General features: G+C 42.2%; 1 protein-coding gene across 3 annotated transcripts in view; it reads right to left on the bottom strand.

Annotated features, from left to right (window-relative positions):
- AGPAT4 (1-acylglycerol-3-phosphate O-acyltransferase 4) overlaps positions 1 to 23,602 on the bottom strand; it is a 74,186-nt gene extending 50,584 nt beyond the window's left edge. The window contains exons 1-2 of one of the 3 annotated variants that reach the window (XM_048487741.1): positions 23,415 to 23,602; positions 9,308 to 9,546 (exon numbers count right to left, since the gene is read on the bottom strand). In XM_048487741.1, coding sequence (XP_048343698.1) covers positions 9,308 to 9,485 — 178 coding nt within the window. In that variant the 5' untranslated portion in view covers positions 9,486 to 9,546; positions 23,415 to 23,602. The remainder of the gene's footprint in view (positions 1 to 9,307; positions 9,547 to 23,414) is intronic. The other 2 variants (XM_048487759.1, XM_048487750.1) reach the window with 2 other exon arrangements.
- Between the last annotated feature and the right edge of the window lie 310 nt (positions 23,603 to 23,912).

Genomic DNA, 23,912 nt, shown 5'->3' with positions numbered 1-23,912 from the left:
CAAAGATGGAAACTCGCAATATTTCTCCTAATACTAACAATCTTTTTTTTTGCACTCCTTTTGGTTTTACTTTTGGAAGTCTCATTTAATTTTACTCATTTCATTTTAATTTGTCAGTCTCATTTAATGTTAATAAAATAATAAAAATACATACATGAATAATAATTATATATGTGTACTTCTTAATATTTATATAAAAAGTTTGTAGCAAAATGTGCATGTAACAACAAAAACATGTGTGTAATATTTGTTCATCCCTTGTTGCTCTCAAATATCTGAAGTTGGCTCTTACATTAAGCAAATTTGGCCACCCCTGGTCTATATGCTAAGCAGGATTCTTGGGGCTTTCATGCATACAGTGTTTATGTTGTAGCTGTGTGCTTCACAGGAGAAAACCGGTTTTTCCTGTGGTTTTCTGTTTGAATGGAACCACCACTGTGCCATGCGGCCATTTGGCCTACCTCCCACTTCCTTGTTCAATCCATGCAGGAGGAATTGTTGTGTGGCCAAGGAAAGCCAGGAGTGAGGAACCTGAAGAAATTGGAAGACATGTTGATTCCCTTTGCTTTCCCTGAAAAGTCACACTTTGACAGCATTCGAAATCTGTGAACATTCTCAGATCTGAGAGAATGTGAAGGAGACCAAACATGCGTAATTGGCCTGGGTCAACCAGGAAGTTTCAGGAACCAGCATCCTGGGTCACAAAAGTTACCACTAAGGCAAGAGGGGTGGAATTCACTCCCAACAGAAGATAGAGAATGAACATCTCTAACTCTGTCCTCTATTGGGAGAAAGGAGACTGCACAACATTGGCTTTGACCTTTTGTTTCATAATCAGATCTATGAAGAAAACACTCAAACTGCTTTGAACATATTTCTAGGAGTGTTAGTTGCTTATCAGTCAACTTGAATATTCCATAAGCACTGAGAAAGTAGATTCATGCAACTGGGATCCAGTGAGAGGGAAAAAAAACTTGTGCCTTTTGAGGCACTGTGCCAATTTCCTGGAAAAGACCCAAAGAATGCTTTGGTGACCTGGTCATTTAAAAAACCTAACAGCACTTCAGGAGAGACTTGTAAAGTAAACATGTGGTTTTCATGTAGCTGAAAGAATGTGTAAGGAGCATCTGACTGCAAAATCTGACCAAGTCTATCTGCTGATCAACACAGATGGGAGTGAACTGTATTCCAAGGAAATCAAATTGCTTTATCCCAATTTATTGAATCAAATAATTTGCATACAGTTTACATGACATTCACACCTTTCGAGTACATGTAACATATTTGCTTTTGCTAAGAAACAGGGCTCCAAGGAAACAGGTTTCTTCATCTATTCCGATGTTGGAGGACTCTCAATCATTGCTTTCAATTACACAAGGAAGACTACAAGAGAAATTCTAGCTTGTAAAAAAATCTGAAGGGAAAAGACTGCAGGAACTAAAACACTGGGGAAATCCCATGGCTAAGAAGAAAGATATTGCTTGTAATGTTCCAAGTAACATTTCAAGAAGCCTGACTTCCATTTCAGCAGGCACATGTTTTCACTTATTTCCAGTTATAAATCATACAAGAGGCTGCTACTCTGACCTGATGACAATTTTTCATTTTGCTCTATTACAGAAAAAGCGAAAATCTCAATTTTCTTAACCTCTGGGGCTTCCAAGCAATTCAACCCTGTTGAAAGCACATAGCCTCATTGAGAAATGGTTTGTCATGCTCAGATACTGGACTGTAGGCCCTACTGCAATGAAAATGTGTCCGTAACATAACAGACACGTCAATTCATGGGGGGGGGGGGGTGGGTGGGAACCCCTGGGAAGCATAAACTCACTCCAACAAACATTTGGGGGTAAAAGCAATGCAGAACTCTATGAAGGAAACCTTTTATTTCCTGTCTCAAGTGGTTTTAAATGAATTGTGTGGGAAAGCCCAGTACTGTGCTAGAGGGACAAATGATCTGCCTCAGAATAAGGCAGCTTCATATGTTGAAGTTGCTCACTCCAACAATGACCCTTTCTGCATAAACCTTTTAAAACATTTTGGGACAGAAAATAAAACATTTCCTCCATGAAGTTCCACATTGTTTTTACCCCAAAATGTTTTATTTCCAGCCTCAAAACATTTAAAATGAATCCCCTTTTAAAACAATTCCCTGGCTGAAACATTTTGAAAACATCTTCCTGGGCAATCTATTTATTACATTTCTCCCACTCCTCTGCTTCCCTGAACTTCCTCTGTGGTGCCATTTTCTGAGCTCATTCAGTTCCCCCTTGACTGTTTATTTGCAGCATTTCTCTGTTTTTTTTTATTTTTTGGGGGGGACACCAATTTTTAAAGCATTGAATATACAAGGAGTATAGAATGTAGCACAAGGCTGTGAAACACTGAAGCATCAATTAACACAAAACTGAAAAAAAATCACATGAACCAGGAATCATTTTGTGGGGGTGAATGCAGACATACATCATTGTAAAGGGTACACTGAAAATGTTTTAGGAACATTAAGGGATCTGTGCACAAAAGGTCAATGTTTCCAAAATCCTATACCATCTAGAACAATACAGTAACTATATGGCTCTTGGCCTTCTGCCTAAATGAAAATACTCCTCTAAAAAGCAGTTTCATATTTTGGGCAACTCATTCTCAAGAAGTTCTATAAGTCACTGCTTGAACACAAAGGAACATTCTAGCAAGGATGGCTTAGATCCTAGGAACAAGCTCCACACACGCTAGATAACTGCTGCCACACAGCATGCTTCCTATTGTGCCAGTAACTTCATTCATAAAATATAAATGATTTTCTTTTTTGTATATGTATATATTAACAAAGAAGCAAGAAAAACAGAGATAGAAATACAAGAAATAAAAGTATACGGATCTGCAATCATGATCTAACTTTATCATTCAAAATAGTCAATTTACTGAAGGATTGCAAATTATAATTTAAATCATAAAATGAGAACATTCAATGAATAATCAGTAAATACTTAAAATCTCAATATATAAGAAATATAAACTATTTTCAATAAACCTTTCACAAATGGAAGTGCTAGCACAAGTTAAAGCATGCTCAGCAACAATCTAGCATGAATGCACGCAACTTGTTGATGAGATCCAAGCCAGTAAATTTTCTTGGAGTCCATTGTTTTTGTATTTTGGTAAACATGATGGTTCTTCAGAAAGAGCAGTGTAGGTGTAAAAATAAGAAAAAGGGGAGAGTTGTTTGTTTTGATTAGGAAATGGGAACCTCTGTCCCTCCTTGCCAAGCTCCTTTTCTAGAGACAGGGAGTAAATATGCTACAAACTCCATTAAGAGTGACTTTCTCAAAAGCGAGAGAGGAGTCATACTGCACCTAGCACTTCAGAAGGATACCTGTAAATAATTGCCTCTTTTTAAATCTGTGTACAAATGCCCTCTGAAAGACAGCAAAATGGAGACCCCTGTTCACAGGGGATAAGCCATTCCATGAAAAGTATTCCCATATCACATCTCTACACTAATGTATCCCAGTGCCATCCTTAAGAGAGCCAGTGTGATGTCATGGTTAAGAGAAGGTGAATTCTAATCTGGAGAACAGGGTTTGATTCCCCACTCCTCCACCTGAGTGGCAAAGGCTTATCTGGTGAACCAGATGTGTTTCCTCACTCCTACATTCCTGCTGGGTGACCATGGGCTAGTCACAGTTCTTTGGAACTCTCTCAGCTCCACCTACTTAACAAGGGGAGGGAGGGAGAGGGAAAGGAGCTTGTGAGTCTCTTTATAGGAGAGAAAAGTGGGATATAAATCCAAACTCTTTTTCTTCTTAAGGAACCAGTGGCGAAGCCACCAGGAAGCGGGGGTGCGCAACGCACTGGGCGCACCGATTCTGGTCACATGGGGGGCGGAGAAATCCCCCCAGCCCCCTGCACTCCCCCCGCAGCGCCCCCCACCCCCCTTCTGCAGCGCACCCCCACGGCGCACCCCCCACTTACTTTTAGGAATGGAACATTCCAGAAAAGAAGCCTGCCTGCGTTGCCTGAGCCTGGTGGGCCAGGCAACGTAGTTCCCACCAGGCCCAGGCAACGCAGGCAGGCTTCTTCAGCCTGCTCCTTTCTTAAAAGTAAGAAGAATAAAGTGCCGCGGGGGGGCTGCTGTGGGGGGGTGGTGCTGTGGGGGGGCAAAAAAGCCAGAGTGTGCATCAGGCGCACTCTGGCCTAGCTACGCCTCTGTAAGGAACACTTGGTCTTGCTTATGTAGTAGTAGGAATTCAGTGCTGGTGAACATAAGCATTGAGCAATATGAATGAGCATTGATTTACATCAAAGCAATTTGAATTCTTTATCAAAAGTTAAACCACTTTCTGAATAAACATGCATGCAAAATCATAGCTACAATATACAAAATATTTGTGTACAAGTAAAAAGAGCTTTAATACTTCCCAAGAATGTTACCCAAAGCTCTGGTAATACAACCCACATGTCTTCTCCACTACAGAATTGAAGATTTCTGTTCGGCTTTTTTCATACACACATAAGGGCAATAAGAAAGATCTTTTTCTTTAGGACTATTACTGCTGAGCACGATGACAGGGAAAGCACACATGCTGTTTTGATGGTCGCCAATTCATTCATTTGCGCAATAATAAATACAATGCATGTCCATCCGATCATTTGTAAATTGCCCGAGTCAGATATTGCTGCCCCTAATTAAGTATTTTATGTAGACAAGCAAGTTTTAATTCAATGTGTTTATCATAGGCTTGCCAACCTCCAGGTGGTGGTGGGGATCTGTTATTACAGCTGATCTCCAGGTAACAGAGATCAGTCCCCTAGCAGAAAATGACCTATTTGGCAGGTAGAGACTATGGAACTATATCCCATTGAACTCTCTCCCCTCCTTAAACTCCATCCTCTTCAGGGTCTGCCCACAGCCCGGAGCTGGCAACCTTACTTTAACAGAAAATCATGGATTCCATTTTAAGACTTAATAGTATATATACTTTAATATATTACAATAAGAGCAAAATACTGATTTTAATGCCAATCTGAAATGTATTTCAGCTTCTTCCTTATACTTCAAGGAGGCTAAGAAATTTTTTAAAATCTATTTTTGTTTTTTGTTTCTAGAATATCAGTTTTTATCCACAATACGATTTATTACACAAGTAAAACTGAGTTGTTCCACCGGGTCTTTGGGGAGGCTGGCGTGGATCTTGCCGCCACTGTGACGTCCTCCCCTGATTTCATCAGTACCATCTTTGGCCTTCTGCCAGGTCCCCTCCCAATTCTGTGTTTTGCTGCTACTGTGTTTTAAATAATGTTCATGGTTTTTATGTTTATATTTTATTATTGTATATTGTATGGTGCCTTTTTGGCCTTATTGTTCACCGCTCAGAGCCCTTGGGGGGTTGGGAGGTATAGGGAAATTATTATTATTATTATACATCTCTTTTGGCTACAAGCTAAAATCCTCCAACAGCCTCTCTTCAATTGTTAGAATCTTTTATTAATAAGTCTCCTAATTAACCACCACAAATCTCTTAAACAAACAGCAACCCACCTGGATTTGTCTTGCTTGCCAGAAACAAGAGAAAAAGCCAATGTTACAACACGACATGAGTTTAAGGACAGAACAGATGCTACAGAGTTAATATGCCTTTTGAGGCTTTTAAAAATCATATTACTGCCCATCATTCTCTCTTTTGCTTGCTTCACTGTAATGGCCTAGATGAAATCAAGTCCTGAGCATATTAAATACTTTTCTAAAGCCATCTAGGACCCCAATGGGGGTGCGGGCAGAAATTACAAGTGATCTGTAATCCACTTAAGTACCAGAAATTCTTCTTGGACAGGAAATGCTAGTACAAAGAATAAAACCTGATGTTAAAATCCTGTCTTGTGTTGTCTCTTTGCCTGCAGTCAGTTACAAAACAAATGAAAATATTTTCATTACTGCCAACTTTCCAATTAAGTATCATTATCAGTTTCTAAAAGATGGTGGTCTTGAAAATGTATGGAGCTGCACAGAACGTAGCTGAATGGAGCTATACTGTTTTAAAACATTTATTTATTTATTCTTTAGAATATCACAGTCCCAGAGGACTGGGGGAGGGATTGGAATTGATTCAATATTTTATATTAGTAAGATAATTGTTTCATTCTATGAATCTTCCTGTAGGAATGTGGTGCATGAGATTCAGATCTAGACTCAAGAACAACTTGGCATTTATTCAATGACAACCCACATAGATCAGAAGAGATTGCAACATAAGATGTAAAATTGAGACCTATGGATGGCTCACATACACCTTTTACATATTACAACCCTCCACACCACAGAGAACCTGCACTATTCAAGTTTACCCTATTATGTTATCATTGCAAACAAAATATCACAGTTTGGCCAGAAGTGAGAAAGTTGACAGAAATTATCAAAAATCAACAGTCGCTCAAGATAAAGACAATAGAAGAGGTATATGGGGTATCTTTATGAAAAGCTTAGTATTTGATGGAAAAGTCACACTTTAAATTGTTGAAGCTAATTATTTCCTTTACCACAGAATAACAAGCCTTTTAACCTATGTTTGGCTCACAGTTACACCACAGATGCTTTTTAGAGGAGACGGTAAATAGATTCAGACTTATGGTTCTCAAAGTGATATCACTGGCTTACAATTTCAGAGCATAAATATGCTTTACCCTTGGCAGCATGATCCTGTGCATACCTTATTTTGGGCAAGGGAAACATATTTTGAAACAGAAAATGAAAAAGGCAGGAAATAGATCTATGCCCACCTTGGATTAAAAATGTGATACATTATACTGATCAGGGCTGTGAAGGGCTTGTTGCCTACTGCAACTCCAAGTAGTGGCAGAAGAACACTTTTTTAAAATATGCAGCCTTGTGTACTTGACGGAAGTATAGTTCAAGGAACTGTCAGAAACTACATGGTTTTACCATAGAGTTTTCAGTGATTCCTAAAGGTACCCTTTGGAGTTTTCTGCACAGCCAATATATCCTGGGATAAAGAGGGGAAACATCCCAGTTCCACATGGCTTCTGGGGCTAAATTGGGCCCACCCCACAAGATTCCATGGCTTTCAAAAAACGATAAAGTTGGAGGTTCTTTTTAAAAAGCTGGGCCGATCCCAGTCCCATGCAAACACCGCAGGAGACGGACTGGTTTATTTTTCCCACCTCGCACCCTGCTCTCCCTGCCCCACAGCTACAGCCAATCAGAACGTCAAAAAAAGGGAATGTTTGCACATGCGCAGAAATCTACATAAGCTGCATAAATGTAAACTATGTAAACATATGTAAACATAAACATTCATGAGGAAAATGAAAATAAACCGGAGGCTCACGCATAATTCACTGGAGTTCTTCCTCCCATCCTGAACACGCTGACGGGGCAGTTGGGCGAAGGGAGAAACCAAGATACAAACAACCCGGTATGTTTGATCCCAGTTTTCCCTTGGGATATTATGTCCGTGGGGAAAACACTTTTATCAAGGCTTCTTTGTTAAAAAAAATCACATGATGCTGCACCCTCCTGTCACTGCCTGGTAACCCTAATCCTGGTACATTTCAAGACTTCCTAACATCAGCAAACCATTTATATATTCACCTGCTTGGTTTTGTGTAAATGCCATAGGGCAGTGGTGGCGAGCCTTTGGCACTCCAGATGTTATGGACTACAATTCCCATCAGCCCCTGCCAGCATGGCCAGCTGGCAGGGGCTGATGGGAATTGTAGTCCATAACATCTGGAGTGCCAAAGGTTTGCCACCACAGCCATAGGGTCAATGTTCACTTATTTTTGCCATAAATCGTGGGGCAAACTCTCAGGTAAGGAGGGACACGACACCAGTCAGGTTAGTTAAGCCTAGTGTTTACTTCTGGGAAACTTCATTGTGCCCTAGGATGCTGAGGACTCCAGGGTAAGTCACTAATAGTGGGCAAGGTATCTCCCTGCTGAGGCTGCCTGCAATTTCTGAGCTTACTGAATTTGCCAGGAAAGCTTGGGATGGCCAAGACACAATTTGAAAGCCACTACTATATGCCCAAAGCCTTTGATAATGCACCATCTTGTTTTAAGCATCAAGTGTAACTGTCTTTTGATCATCCTCCCTAAACACCACAGACGTCTGGCACAGCTGCACAAATACTTTGAAAAAATCTTATCTTCCACAAAGAGGGGCCAAAAGGGAGCTTCAATCAGCAAATGAAAAAGATGCCTTAGGTCCGTTCCGCAAAGCAAAAAAAGGCATCTGTGTGAAGTAGTAAAAAGAGGGGACTGCTTCTTTTCACTATGCACACCCAAAATAAGAGGTGGCTTCTAGTTTGGTTCCAGACAGCAAAGGCATCAGAGGAGAAAAGAGGCTTTTTCCCACCCGACCGTTTTTGCCCTCTGGTCAGCTTCTTCTTCCACTTTCACCTGACATTTTGTGTACAGCCCTGCCTACATTTGCTGAAGGTTGCCTCAAGATGTTTGCTCCGCAGGCTCTGACCGTGGGTACCTTTATAGCCCCCAAAGTACATAGTTTTACTAAGCTCATCCTGTTGGTTCTAATAGAATATAGTTTTCCTTTTTTTGATTTTCAAGGAGCTATCTATGCAGACACGCATAAGAGAATCTTAGCCGCTTGGAGGTATACTTCTCAATGGAAGGTAAAGCAGTCCTCTGAACAGCTAAGATTTTCTTATGCATTTCTGCATAGCTAGAAAGACAGCTCCTTGAAATTTTTTTAAGAAGAAAAACTATATATTGCTGGAATTGGCAGGACAAGCTGAGTACAACTATGTACTTTTTGCCTGAAAAGCCACCCAGAATTAGAGTCTGCAGAGCAAATGTCCTTCAGCAAATGGAGGCAGGAAGAATCCCTTCACCAGCACACAAAATGTTGGGTGCAAGTGGAGGGTGAAACTGACCAGAGGGCAAAATGGTCGGGTGGGAAAAATAAGATGCCACCTGAGCTCTGCATTCTGCACAGGTAGGCAGGGGACATCTTGGAGGTGCTTTAAGGGGAAAAAAGTACACTTGAAGCGTTTTCAAAAAAAGATGCCTTGCACTTTAATAAGGCATCCTGAGGACATCTTGGGGGGAAAAGCTGTGTGGAATTCCTTCCCAAGATGCCTTTTTTAGGTCCTCAGGACTCTTATTGCTGTGTGGAACAAACCTTACACTCAGGTTTTCTTTTAAGAATTATTTCTGTAAAACAATTTGAATTAGCATTCAAACACAGCAATATAGAATACTTATCACATTTGAATTCCCTCCATCCCCCAACACAGACATTTAATAAAACAGAAAGATAAAAGTATCTTACGGCTAGAAATGCAGTAAGCCAGCCTGCAATTGACCTTCCTGAATAGTTGTTTGTTGAATGGCCAGAGAACTAGTGTGAAGAGCTGGATGAAGTTGATAATAAGTCCTGATACTATAAATATATAACTGACAAGAAGGTGGCAAATGAACTGAGACTTCAGGAACCCAATGATGTCCATGGTTTAAGGCAGCAAGGCAAAGCTTCTAGAATGAAGGTAATCCAGGAATTCCTAAAAGTAACTGCAAAGAGAAGAAAGATAATCCTACAATTAGAAAACTGTTTGTTTTAAAAACATTAGATACTACAGCGAATCTTCTTCTTTACCAGAGGTCATTAAAATATTCCCATTTAATTCCCAAGGCAAAGAAAATCTGAAAAAATTTATTTTTAGCAAAGCTAATGAGATTCCACGTTAAATAGCAAATATTATTACAGGGTATCTACCATTACTAAGCGACATCTTCTCTGTCTATTGACCCACATGCTATTATCTTCAAGCCCGCTGTATTTTTTCAGGTTAAAGCAATTTAAAATTATATATGGTCACGACGACAGGAATATGAAGAAGAGAAAGGTTGAAAGAGGGAAAAGGAGCAGGTGGAAGGATGACATTGTAAAATTTTACAATTTGTTAGAACTAGAAACCTTGATTTAATGGAAAGAACTACATTTTTAACGATTCAGCACACCTATCTTCACACTCATAGTCAGCTGCTTTGCTATGTGAACAAAGAACTGAATGTCTAAGCTCTTGCGTATATCGTTCTCCAGCCTATCCTTTCCTTCCATCTAAGTTATCTCCCATTTCCATCTTCTCTAACTTTAATTCTGCTTTGAGTGAATCTGCCTCAATATATTATTTAATGCCTTATTAAGGGGTTAGCCAAGAAAATTAAAATATCAGACTTCCTTCACCTTCTGGGGAGTTACAGGGCTGAGTAAAAGTGCTTTATTCCACCATTCACTACCATATCTGAAGCAGGTCAGTCCCTGGAAAAGGCAGGAGGAAATCAGGCAAGGATGGTCAAATAGTGGTTGCCCACCTCAGTGAGTTGAGAAGGTGAACAGATCCCTCTCAGCCCTTTAATAGAAATGTTTCAAAAGCTAACATAAACATCAGAAGGAAGTCAAGGATGGCTCTAAGACAGAAATCTGTCAGTCTTAACTATTTAGGACTCAAGAGAAATATATTCAGTTTAGGAGAATTCAAGAAAAGTGCATATGGATCTTAACTGATGTTCTAGCGGGTGGTAATATATTTATTGTAAACTTATGTAATAAAGCTTTCTTTTACTCAATTTATTTTTGAGATTGTTCTTACTCCTGGCCTTCACTCTTGACCTTCAGTTCCAAGTTAAAACCCTCCCTTCCTCATTGCACCAGTTTCCTGTCTTCTGGAAAATGTACACCCGTCCTAAATATCATAACAAACTGTTGGTGGAATTCAACCCTTAGACAGCTAGAGGATGCTCTTTGGATTTCTGAGTAGAAGAGAATAGGTTCCAAATGGATTATCTTTTTAATGGGACAGGAAGCTCTCGTTTACAGACTGTTTGATATTCTATGAATTCTAAAGTTTTGATTGTTAGGAAAAAGACAGCCTGATCCAAATCTTTTGAAGAAATTAATTCCGAAGAAAATGTGAAGGGGAAGTTACTGTTTCTGTCAGGCTTGTATATTAGAACACCTGAACCTCTTTGAACTAATTATGCTCCTAAGTGAAACAGAAGTTTTCAGACACTAATTCAACCTTGAACTTTTTAGAGAAGAGAAACCAGACTGAAGATACACTTAACATACAAGACTTCATTCAGTAGTTTACTGGTTCGTCACAACACTGCATACTACCCACTGAAAAGGATAGCAATAACAAATAGACTACAATTTCTTCATGTAGTTTTATTTATCATTTATAAATAACCTCCTAACTTATTTGAGCTTAGTAAAAAACCTTGTTTACCTTTGTAACTGACTGTTCATAAAAGATAATTAAAGAGATACATTATGGCTTTTGTTCATAAAGTTGCCTGAACAATTGAGCCCAACTCTGTTAAGAAAGTCTAACAAGCAAATAAAACATTTCAAAGAACCAGGGGGAGGGGGATCCCCAGAGATGTACTTCCTGGAGTTTGCTTCTTTCTTCTTGAAAGCAAAGTGCCCATCCTGTCTTTCTTTCATCTTACTAAAACAGGAGATGCTTCAAAAGACCCCAGAAAAGATGCTTCTGAAAGGAGTACTCATCTAGAAACAGCTACCTTCATCATAAGACAATGCTTGGCTTGGAAGCTCCCAACATTCTGTGACTGGTTCCATGGCAGCCAGTACCAGTTTTCAAAATCTGAAAGTGCCCACATGCTTGATAGGGTTGGAAATTAAGACAGCCCATGTAACACCGAACACTGTCCTTTCATACTATTGGTGATAGTGGTGGTGGGGGGAACCCTCTTCTATTAAAACTCAAAGCACAACAAGTATGTTATACTCAGTGAAACCACCTACTACCATGCAGGGTCAGTAATAGTCCAGTCCTCAAACTTTCTGTACATTAAACTGGATAAATCATACAGCTCCAGTTTTTTCACTAACTTTCAAGAAGTGCAGCAGATGGATATCACAAACCAGCTTTAAAAACTCAGAGGGCCCAAGCAATTAGATACCTGCATTAAGAACTTCTGAATATGATCTGAATGTTTAAAGGGTGAACCAGCAGTTGAACCAAAAAATAAAGTTAGTTACCTTTAACCGGATGAGAACTTTTAGATTCACCTTAGCAAGGAAGAGCAATCGTGTAAAATAGTATCTGTGGTATCTCTGACAAGGGTAGTCACTCTTTTATACAGAACCATGCAGCAATTTTGTGAATGACTCATGATAATGATTGAGGGTCACTGGGCTTGCCCACTGGGGGTAGGGAATTTCCCTAAAAATAATGCAACACCATTGCCCAATAGCACCCGCCCCATGTCCCTACTCTTCCAGACTCCCATCAGTAACTGACAACCTTACTTAAAACATTCCGGAACTTCCCACCCATGTAGACACTGTTATTTCAATCAATCATGATACTGCAATTACCGTCTCACATATTAATTAGAACCTCCCTTCTCTGTTAGTTTACAAACGTTCCAATTGAGTTTACAATTATTCCAATTGTTCAAGTGTCTCAACCTCTGCTTACTTCTAAATCTGAGGTTTTATTGACCCAGGAACAGACCATGTGATACTTCTGCAAAGTTTTTTGCTGATAAAATATAACAAATGCATTCTGATCTGGATGCCAGTTTTAACATAAGTCAGTCAGAAGAAATTCCTGATCCCACACCTAATCTTTTTTTATTTTCAGAGGGTATCTGTGTTTGTCTACAGCAGAACAGCTAGATTTGAATCCAGTAACAAATTTGAGGTGAACAAGATTTTTTGGGTATAAAGCTTTCAAGAGTTGTTCTTGTAGTTAACTTTAACAAATACTTGTTGAAACCACAATGGACGTCCTGCCATCCATCACGACCAGCACCATCACTGCAGTGGGTGTAGTTATATGGACATCATTCTCAGATCATATGCTGACAAGTACCCCAGTTTTGTGCAAGACACCACAGACTTCCTGAGAAAAGTAAAATCTGTTAACAATCTTTGGGAAACACTATTTTGGCCACCATGGATGTTAAGAGTCTGCACACCAACTTTCCCCACAAAGATAAACAACAAGCTAATAGAAACACCATCTTATAAAACCCCATGGCCAACCTTGCTACAGTTTGTCCTCCCCCACAGCTACTTGGTGAAGATTTATTCATTCAGATCAATAGTAGAGCCATGGGCACCCACATGGCACCACAATATGCCAACATTTTCATGGCTAAACTGGATAAGGGCTTCCTCAGCTTTTATCTGTTAACACCCCTCTTCTACCTGAGATTTACTGAAGATATTTTCATCATTTGGACACTTGGGGGGGGGAAAAGCTCTGTAGAAATTTCACTAGGCCTTCAGCGGTTCCTACCCCACCATCAACCTGACTATGAACCAATCCGCAAAAAAAAAATATTGTCGAAGGCTTTCACGGCCATCAGATCCTCTGAAGATGCCAGCCACAGATGCAGGCGAAACGTCAGGAGAGAATGCTGCTCGAACCCGGCCATACAGCCCGGAAACCACACAGCACCCCCCAAAAAATATACTTTCAATACACACTGTACAAATCTATATATATAAAAATGGAACCATGAATTTGTTGCTTCGAGAATAACCCCACACCTGCTGGCCCAAACGCTCTGAAAATTTCACAGACACTTACTCATTCCCCTGACTGTGTTCTTACATACCTTCCGCTGTCAGACAACATACCTGAGCCAGGTAAAGCATCTTTTTCCTGGCGCACCAGGCCATGAAGCTGCCTGCGTGTAACTGTCACCCTTAGAATGTTCGTGCCCTTAGAATGTTTGCTCAGATATGAGCAGTGAAAACAGTACATAGGCAATAACTCGAGTGGACGTGAAGCCCATACACATGTTGCTGTGTGAGTTGTCAGGTGGGGTTCCCCCCCTCACACGCAGGTACCTTTCATTCTCTGTGCCTCACCCACTACTACCACACAACACACCTACTCCCATACACATTCAGCGGAGGGAGAGGAAAGGGACGGAGGGGGAGGCATGCAAGGGAAGAGAAGTGAGGGAGGGGACAGAGAGTGAGGGGTGGCATGCAAGGGAGGGGAGGGAGCAGGCCCAGCATCTGGATATGACCCACCCACCTTAGCAGAGGGAGCCGGAAGCAAGGGAGGGGGAGGGGTGCCATGCAAAGGAAGAGAAGTGAGGGAGGATGCGGTCACACATACTGCTGGCCGGGCCCCGCTAGTAGATAATAAATTGATTTGCTGGCAATTGATTTGCTGCTACTGTTCCTTTCCCATTTCACCACAATAAGCCACAGCAATGCGTGGCCAGGCCCCGCTAGTAGATAATAAAAGTATAAAAAAACTTATACTGAAAACCTACTTATTGCCAAACCTATCTATATGCCTTCAGTCATTACCCTAAGAACACAAACCAGTGGCGTAGCAATAACGGGGAAGGGGGCCCCACTCTGGGCACACACCATTGGGGTCATGTGGGGGCAGAAATTGCCCCTCCCCCTTCCCTCCTTGCCTCGCCCTGCCACAGCAGCCAGGCCCCAGCAGCTGGAGCAGGCTGTTTTTCAGCTGGCTGCCATCTGAAATAAAGAAAGTGGGTGGGGGCAGGGCTCCATGGGGGGCAGGCCCTGAGCACCATTTTGCTCCAGGCACCACTTCCCCCCCCCACACCCCTGACTGTCTATAGCTCAGCTCAATGATACAGCCACTTTTGTTCAAACAGAGATTCTTATCTGTAGGATCTACAACAGACATTCTTGGAATAATAATATCCACCTGATGTAGAAAGGAAAAGTATCTGCAAAGCCAGAATGATACCAAGGGATAACCTGTTACAATACAGCCCCAAACAAAACAAAAACAGACCACCACCCATGATCACATACAGTTCTCACCTCAAACCTGTTCAATACATCACTAATGATTACAAATTATGCTAGACAATTACATTCCTCTCTCACAAGCATTGGAAAGCACTTCTCTTGTCCACAGACAACCTGCTAACCCTAAACGATTCCTCACCCACAGCAATACCCTTCCAAACATGGACAAGGATTCTCAGATCCGGGCCTGCAGCAAACCAAGATTCTAGCTCTGTCCTTGTATCAGCTCTAATGACACCTGCCATACCATCTCAGGTCCATTCTGTTGCTCATCTTCCAACATTATACCTATGCCATCAAACATCAGTAATGTCCTTCCACTGTCTACATCAGACAAACAGGTGAGTACCTATGCAAAAGAATAAATGGACATAATTCCAACATTAAAAACAACAACACTCAGAGTACAGTAGAAGAACATTTTAAACTTCCAGGCCATTCCACTGCTCACCCAAGAGTGGCAGTTCTGAGAAAAAAAATGAAAAAAATTCTAGGGGAAATTACAACACAAGATTGCTGAACTGGAGTTCATTCACAAGTTCAAAACAATGGATCGCCTCAGGGGTGAAGAGGAATTAGGATTCTTCTTTCACTACAGATGCTAATTATATGTCCTCAAGCATTTCCTCTCTGCTCTAACCAAGCTGATTACAATATGCATGCACCATTACAGGCATTCTTTACTTGAGGGTGTGTAAAAAAGACAATTCAGGAAAATTCAGATTTACATATATTGGAGCGAAAAAATTCCAGTATTCCTGAAAATTCTGAAATTTTCATACAGGCATAGTTCCCCTGCCCCCAATCTGAAAAAAAAGAAAGAAAGAAACAAATTGGCTCCATTGTAGTCTATGGAAAAATTTTCCAGGGCTCTGAGGGGACCTTTAAGGGAGAAACACCAAAATTTCAACATGCAACGGTCACCTCCAGATTAGACTATTGTAACTCGCTCTACGCGGGTCTTCCCTTGCGTTTGATCCGGAGACTAAAACTGGTCCAGCATGCAGCGGCGCGCTTACTCACAGGCAGCGCCATCTACGATCATATATTCAGCTTTCCGGTATTATGCCAGCTGCACTGGCTCCCAGCAGAGTTCCTCGATCATCTTCATAAAGTGCTGGTGTTGACCTTTAAGGCCTTTACGCTGCCTGGGATTCCCTGGTGATCTTTCGAGACCGTGATCACCCCATATAACCTGCACGGCCTCTCCGCTCGGTGGAGGCTAATCTTCTAGTGGTCCCTGGCCCTCTATGATGCGGGTGCTGGCTCTCCCACGCTGGGCCAGGGCTCTTTGAGCCGTACTCTGGCTCCCCGCCTGGTGGGAACACCCTTCCTCCGGTGTTAAAGTCTGGTTCCAAGCGGGACCTCAATGAGTTCCGCAGGGCCTGTAAAACGGAGTTGTTCCGCCGGGCCTTTGGAGAGACCAGCCGCTGAAATGGTGCCCCCCCCCCCAACTGGCCTTTCATCTTGGCCACTATCAAATGTGACTCATCACCCTCCTCCCCCTTTTGGGGGGAGAATTTTAAAAATGGGGTTAGTCGGACGCCTCTATTATTACTTTTACTGCTACTGTTATCGCTGTTTTAAAGATTTTATAATACGTCTATTTATATTTTTTGTTGTACACCGCCCAGAGCCCTCCGGGGATGGGGCGGTATAGAAGCTGTAAGAATAAATAAATAAATAAATAAAATAATTGCTGTTGACTTTCCTTAGAAGAACCCATTAGTTCAATAAAAATTGGATCATAGGGTCCAATTTTATGTGCCTCCATCCTGTATTGGAAACAATGGAAAAAAAATTAGGGTCCCCCAGAGCCCTGAAAAGATTTCCCATAGACTATAATGGAGCCCAAGGGGTGGGGGTTAAACTTTAAAACTCTGCAACCCAATGTGAATGTGTCAAAGCAGTTTTTTAAAGTGGATTGCTTGCTTTCCACTGCTGGGGATCCTGAAATGATCTTGGGAAATTTTCACTGGGGCGGGGGCGGGGGAGAGGGGGATCAGGATTGCTGGTTACAACTTAAATTGCCATTTTTTTTCAGCCAAAAGAAGCCTTCAAATACTGACGAGGAATTTTCAGTTTTTTTCATTTCAAGTTTACTGAATGCACCCCCCATTCTTTACAACACCCCTTCCAACTTCAGGCTGGAGTAAAAAAAAAAAACTCAGAGGTCTCTAAATGTAATTCCAGAAGTCAACTTCAGAAGTCAGGAAAAGTTTACAGTTTGCAAGGCAACAGGAAGATGAAGAAACCTGGCCCAGTTATAGCATCCCAAATCAGATTGCCTCATTTGTAGGTCAATAGATCTATGCAAAATAATAATTAAACCTTGCTCACTGTTCAGAGATGTATCACACCCCGATTATGAGCAGAAATGGAATTTATTTGTTATATTTATACTCCACCTTCCTTGCATCAAGAAACTCAAGCTGGTATCCAGAGGGCTCCCAAGATGTCTCCTATCCAGGCACTGATCAGATTTAAACCCGCTTAGCTTCCTGAAGGTGGTAATATCATTAAATGCCTACTCTGAGATAACACAGTAAATACATTTCTGTGCATGCACTGAAGCAGAAAAAAATTCATGTTTCCCTATTCCAAGTAATTAAATAAGAGAACCCTATAATATTCCATCCAGGCAATACCTCTAGTTTTTGCTTTTCTGACTATGGCTCATCTGCTGTGATTTCTTATTTGGCAACATGCAGCCTATCATTTATTTCTAGTTAAGCACAATAGTTTTTGAAAGGATTTTCCACACCCATTTCCATACCCACAATAGTTTTTGAAAGGATTTTCCATATTCCATCTTGTCCTGGTCTCCAGTATCTTTGGGAGTTCTATAGGATGCAGAACTAAAGAACTTCATATACAAAGTATTCCAACACACAAGTTCTTATCTTCCCAGGTAAACAGATAAAGTAACTTTGGCCCTCTCCTGAACTGAATATCAAATACTGGGAGAGGCATCAATTCCATGTATGTAAAGTTCTTTCTGATAAGCCAAGCAGAATAAAGTTGTTCCCCAGCACACCAAATATTTTGCATGCAAAAATTCTGTTCTTCTAATGTGGAACTGTAGTGTTAAACCACAAGTGTTAAACCACAAGTACAGGAAATGTTAAATAAATATACTATGATGCAGATAACTGCCAGCATCACAGAAGACATGTTTTTGCTAGTAGCTGACAGAGATCAACATTGGCTGGAGGCCTGGTACACCTGACTTCCAAAAACATCCACATGTAGCTGAAAGGTACCTTTAATCTCACCTTCCAGAAAATTCCTCTAATTACTTAAACCTGTGCATTTGCACTTCAGACAGTTAACAGCTCTATCCTAGGCAAAATTAGGCACCACAGATTTAAGCATGCTTAACTCCATTTCAGATCTGGTTAGAATGTGATCTAGAGCTTATTAATAGCTAAAATCATATTTATTTGGAGGGATCTACATTGCATCTCACCCTGATTTGAATGGCCCAGGTTAGTTTGATCTCATCACATCTCAGAAGTTAAGCAGGGTTAATCCTGGCAAGGATTTGGGAGACAGCCAAGGAACACCAGGGTTGCTCTGCAGAGGCAGGTAAGTGAACATCTCTTGCCTTAAAAAACACAAGAAGGGTCACCATGTCAACATGAAAGATTGCCAGCCACAGAGGCAGGCAAAATGTCTGGAGAAAATACTACTGGAACATGGTCATACAGCCCAGAAAATCCATAGCATGGTAGTGATTCTGGCCATAAAGGCCTTTGGCAAGGTGTTATTTCTCCCCTTTCCTAATTAAATTGTGAAAATGAATAAAATTCTCTAATAGTCATAGTTAACATTTCAGTCTGGTAACCACAGATAGTTAGAATGCCACAAAGAAATGCCCTGATGAAAAGGGGGAAAAACATATTAAGGGGTCAACCAGTTTGGGTCAGGTCATACCACATACCTTGTCAAGAAAAAAGTTTGGCAGGTAGACTACATGCACTTGAGGGGTTCAAAGTATTTTACCTTCGTGAGAAGGATAGTAAGTCATGCTTGTAAGGATGTTGTCAGAAGGATGAATGAAGTCCAGTCTTCTTAGTTCTAGTTTATTAAACAGGACAGGTTGCAGCTTTAAGCAGCAGGTTTATCTGGTAATTCCCCCACCCCACCCCCTGCTCAGTAAATCTTATTTCCAGGTAAATATCAACAGCTTGTAGGTGAGTAACTATACATAAAGAATGTGGACCCGCAAGAACTTGCAGGAGATGTTATCCCATTCCCCCACTTTTGCTTCATCCCCTCTCCCCTTATTTCTGTCAGACTCACTTTTTTCTCCCTCATGCCACCCTTTCTTACTCCCTCTGACATGCCTGTCACTTTCTCTCTCTTTCTGTTCCCAATCAATCTCTGGCCCTTTCCGCACATGCAAAATAATACGTTTTCAAAACACTTTTTGCAAGTGGATTTTGCCATTCCGCACAGCTTCAAAGAGCACTGAAAGCAGTTTGAAAGTGCATTATTCCACATGTGCGGAATGAGCCTCTGTTTCTGCCCTCCATTACCCTCCCAGCCTCGCCACACTTCCCCCTGGTCCCACAGCAACAGCAGCTCTCCTGGAATTACAACAAACCTCCCAGAAATCAGTTCCCCATAGGGTTGCCAGCTCCAGGTTGGGAAATTCCTGGATGTTTGGCAGTGGAGCCTTAGGAAGATGAGGTGTGGGGAGCTACACTACATCAGAGAGTTAAAGTGCCATAGACAATAGACACAAATTTAAAAAAAAAACATTTTCTCTAGGGGAACTCATTTCTGTCATTGAGCAATCAGCTGTAAATCCTCATTTGGATGTCAGCATCACTTGTTTAAATGAAGGAAATGGCTGGGTTAGAAGGTGCAGTCTATGACATTCTACCCTTCTGAAGTCCCTCCCATTCTCAGACTCCACTCTCCAAAGGCTTCACCCCTCAAATTTTCAGGAATTTCCCAACCTGGAGTTGACAGGCCTACCTTCACACCCAACCTACCTTTATCTTCCCCTCTGCCTTAAGCTTTCCTTCTCCTCCCCTGCCCTCCCCTCTAGCCTCTACCTTGGAAAACTATGGTCCTTCTTCATAGTGGGGACTACACCAACTCACATTAGTCTGCTATTCTCCTTTGTATCCTCACAACAACCGTGTGAGGTATGTTAAGCTGAAAGTACGTGACTGTCCAAAATCTCCCAGTGAGCTTCCGCAGCTAGATGGGGATCTGAACCAGAATCTCACAGCTCCTGCTCTGAAACTTTAACTGCTACACCATACTGGCTTTCACAGTGGATGCTGTTGAAGAGTAGAAAGCAGCCAGGTCTAGTTGACTCAAGCAAGTCAGGTGGCATCTGACTTGCCAGAGCTTGCTGCCAGGCCTAGGGTTGCCAATCTCCAGTGGGATCTGGAGATCTCCCAGAATTACAACTGAATTCCAGATGACTCAGATATGTCCCCCTGGAGAAAAAGACAGCTTGGAAGGGTGGGCTCAGTGGCATCATATTCAGCTGAACCTCCCCTCAACCCTGTTCTCAGACTCCACCACAAAATCTCTAGGAATTTTCAGACCTGGAGCTGGCAAACCTAGCCAGGCACCTGACCCCAAGGGGCCTTCTCTCAAAGACCAAAATAGGCATGGAAAAGGTTTTGCTCCCTCCCCCTATCCTTTACTCACGGAAAGCCTACAATGTTGTGGTTGCCTAGGAAAAGCCACTGACCAAATCCATTGTTTAAAGTTACAGGAGCTCCTTTTATCATTTTGTGTTTTTTTTAACCCCCTGGGCATGTTTTTTTAGGATTCTATATTTTTCTGCAAACCTGGGGCCAGTTTTCAGGTTTATAGAAAGATCTACCTTTCCCATTCACAGTTCCAGTCCCAGATATAAGTATCCTCAGATTTGTCCAACTTGTCTACTAGTAAGTAGACAAATGGGAACCTGTCAGGAAGCATTTCATTCACCGCTCTCCCACTATTTCCTCCTTCCCTTTCCTGAACATTCCCATATCCTCTCCCCTTTTCTTGCTTCCTTTTTAGAGTTGCCAGCTCCAAGCAGGAAAATTCCTGGGGATTTGAAGTGGACCTTGGGAGAGAAGAGACCACCCTCCAAAGCAACCATTCCCTCCAGGAGAATTTATTTCTGTTATCTGGAGAACAGTTATTTTGGGTGATCTCAAGCCGTCACCTTGAAATTAATAACTCTAGTTCCCATGGAGGAAATGGCTGTTTTGAGGGTGAAATCTAAGGCCATATTGAGGTCCCTCACCCCCCCCCCCATTCCATGTTTTTCTGCAAGCCTTTGTAGAAAGATCACTCTTGCCTGTTCACAGCTCCAACCACCAGATTTAGGTACCCTCAGATTTGCTCAACTTGACTATTAGTATATAGACAAAGAGAGACCTGCAAGAAATGTGCAAAGAGGGTACATTCCTTCCCCCAACCATTCTGGTTTGTTTCCTTCCCCTTTAACCGTCTTCACTCTCTTTATCTGCCTCCTCATATATGTCAACCTATCCCTTATTTCCCCCTTTCTCACAATCCCTTTATCTGACAACTTGCCTGCAATGTCTTCTGCCTTTCCCTGTCTATCCCACCATTGCTACCATTCCCACACATTGCCCATTTCACTATACCTCACTCACACTTCTCTTCCAACCCACCCTTGCAATCAGATGACCTCCACCTATGCTGTTCTTCCCATGTCCCCCACCACTGACATTTCACTAGCTCCTACCCCTGCTGCTCTCCCCACTAATCCCCACCCTTATACTCCACTCACTCTTTCTCATCTCCCCACCTTTCCACATCACTGGCATTTCATTCACTCCCACTCTTTCTGCTCCCCTACCCACCCACCCCCACTCTTCTCCCCCAACTTACAGCTGCTGGCTCAGCCAGGTCTGGAGCAGCTTCCACTGTCCCTGCACCCCTGGCCCAGCCATGCTGGCCAAGGATGGAGGCAACTGCTCAGACTCCAGCTCCCAGGCTGCACTGCCATTAGGTCAGTGCTCTTGCCAGGCTCTGTGGACTCCACCAATGGTAAGTGCATTCTCTGTGCACACACAGAGAAAACTTCAAAGTCTCCAATTTTTTTAATGTCAGGTTTTTATGCAAACCTACAATGTGTCTCAAGTTTGCAAAAGCACCTGTCTGGGACAAATACGGCCACAATCCATGGATTTAGGAATCTGCAGATAGGAGGAACACTTGCGAATTAGATATATAGCTTATGAGAGTCCACAAGGGCACATTGCTGATAGTTCATTTTAAGTTTACTTTTCTAATGACTTCTTCAGTTTTCTTATTTGTGCAAACAAGACACATAACACCTTCTAGGAAAGTACTTTGAGAGTTCTCTTACAACCTAAAGTTAAGCCATGCAATGAGTACCAACAGACCTATTGCTTACCCATCACGAGAAATACACATTTTATGCGTTTATATATTTTAGTTGGACTCTATCACACACTTGCAGAGACATGCCAATGGAATGGGCAATGGAGACTTGAGTTCCTCCAAGCCTTTACAAAAATGAAAGCCAGCTTCATACCCTCTTGCTAGTGCACACACTCTAATCGCAAAACACCAGTCTATACAGAAGCAAGAAATGAAGTTTGCAAAAATGCAGAACGAATCAATACATTTAGAAGCCAGGTTCTCATGTCCGGAAGACACAAGTCCACACCTAGTTTTTTACGTGCATCAGTCAATTCTTGCTTGTGAAAACCAATTCTTCCTAAAATCCTCTCCAGTAAGAGAGGTGGCCCTGCCTTGCTCTAATGGCCCTAATTTTCATCAACAGCCTCAGTGTCCTGGACTGCAACACCTCCATCCATATGCAACTGTAACCAATAGTAGCTAATGACATCTCCTCACCTTCCCCCAAACGTTGAAGCAATCTTGGGAGCTTTTCCAGACAGCGTGTTAAATGCAGCGCAGATTTGAGTACTTTGTTGCATCTCATGAGCAACAGCTCATTATTGAGCCTACAACATGGTTCACTCGGTGAGTAAAGCACATTCAGGAAAAACGACTGTAAATAGAATGTCACAAATGTCTGTTTCCTAGGCAACCTGTTCCTTCCCCTACCTCCTCTTTGTGTGTGTGTGGGGGGGCGACCAAAAAAGAACGTGCAGCAAAAAGGCAAACGCGTGCTGCAACGTTGCACAAATAAAATATTTCCGAACACACAACAGACATTGCTAGATGTAGTTGAGGATAACACGGCTGGAGGGGAGGCTGTTTCCATGGAAACAGCGAAGAAAGAGCTTGTTGCCTTATACATGTACACAAAGAGCCGAGATGTAGCTAGAAGATTTCTCGTTGGCTTCGGGAATCAATTCAGAAACGGAGCTTTAGGAAGGCAAAGCAGAGGGGCAGGAAAACAATTATTAAAGCAAACAAGTTTCAGGAGGCGGCGGCCGCAGAGGGGGCTGCTCTAGCCCTTTGCATCCCACCTTACAGATGGGTGGTCCCCCATACTAGGCGCCTTTCAGGACTACAACTCTCTGAAAGGGAAAGTGGGAGAATGAGACGATTAATTGCATGGAAATGCAAAGTTGCTGAGAAGTAACTGCAAGAAGACTACACCTACCTCGTGCTACCCAGCCCTTGACAGAGATGCTCCGGAAAGCAAAAGCAAGGAGACCGAAGCACGGGGATTGCCACTACTTTGCACGAGCTGTAAGTCTGCCAACACCGTGAAAGAAAGCCAGACTCCACCCTAGGGGTGGGTCCTTAAAAAAAAAACACTCCCGGCTCTTCTGCTGACGTCTCTCCCCACCAAATGTCACTTCCTTTTAAAGCTGCAATTCAGCAGTGGCGGGAAGAGAAGGATGCTTCCCGAGTGTAACCTGATCCTGGCCTTCGTCAAAGACCCGCCACTTCGTCAGAGGAAGTCATACCCCCAATTCCCTTTTTGCCTTCAGCTGTTACAGAAACCAACCTTCAGGGGGACAAAAGCTCTTTATGTAGCATCCTTTTCTTCCTCTCTTAATCCTTGTTGCCTCCTTTCATGCAACAGCGACTTCATTTGGCCTCTCCAGGCTGGCCCTGGGTGTCATGCCTGGAGCAGGTTTCTTCCAATTAGACC

Source organism: Sphaerodactylus townsendi, linkage group LG01 (assembly GCF_021028975.2).
Source record: "Sphaerodactylus townsendi isolate TG3544 linkage group LG01, MPM_Stown_v2.3, whole genome shotgun sequence".
In the NCBI taxonomy this organism is placed as follows: domain Eukaryota; kingdom Metazoa; phylum Chordata; class Lepidosauria; order Squamata; family Sphaerodactylidae; genus Sphaerodactylus; species Sphaerodactylus townsendi.
Note: the sequence above shows the minus strand (reverse complement) of the source record. Positions and strands in the feature narration are given on the sequence as shown.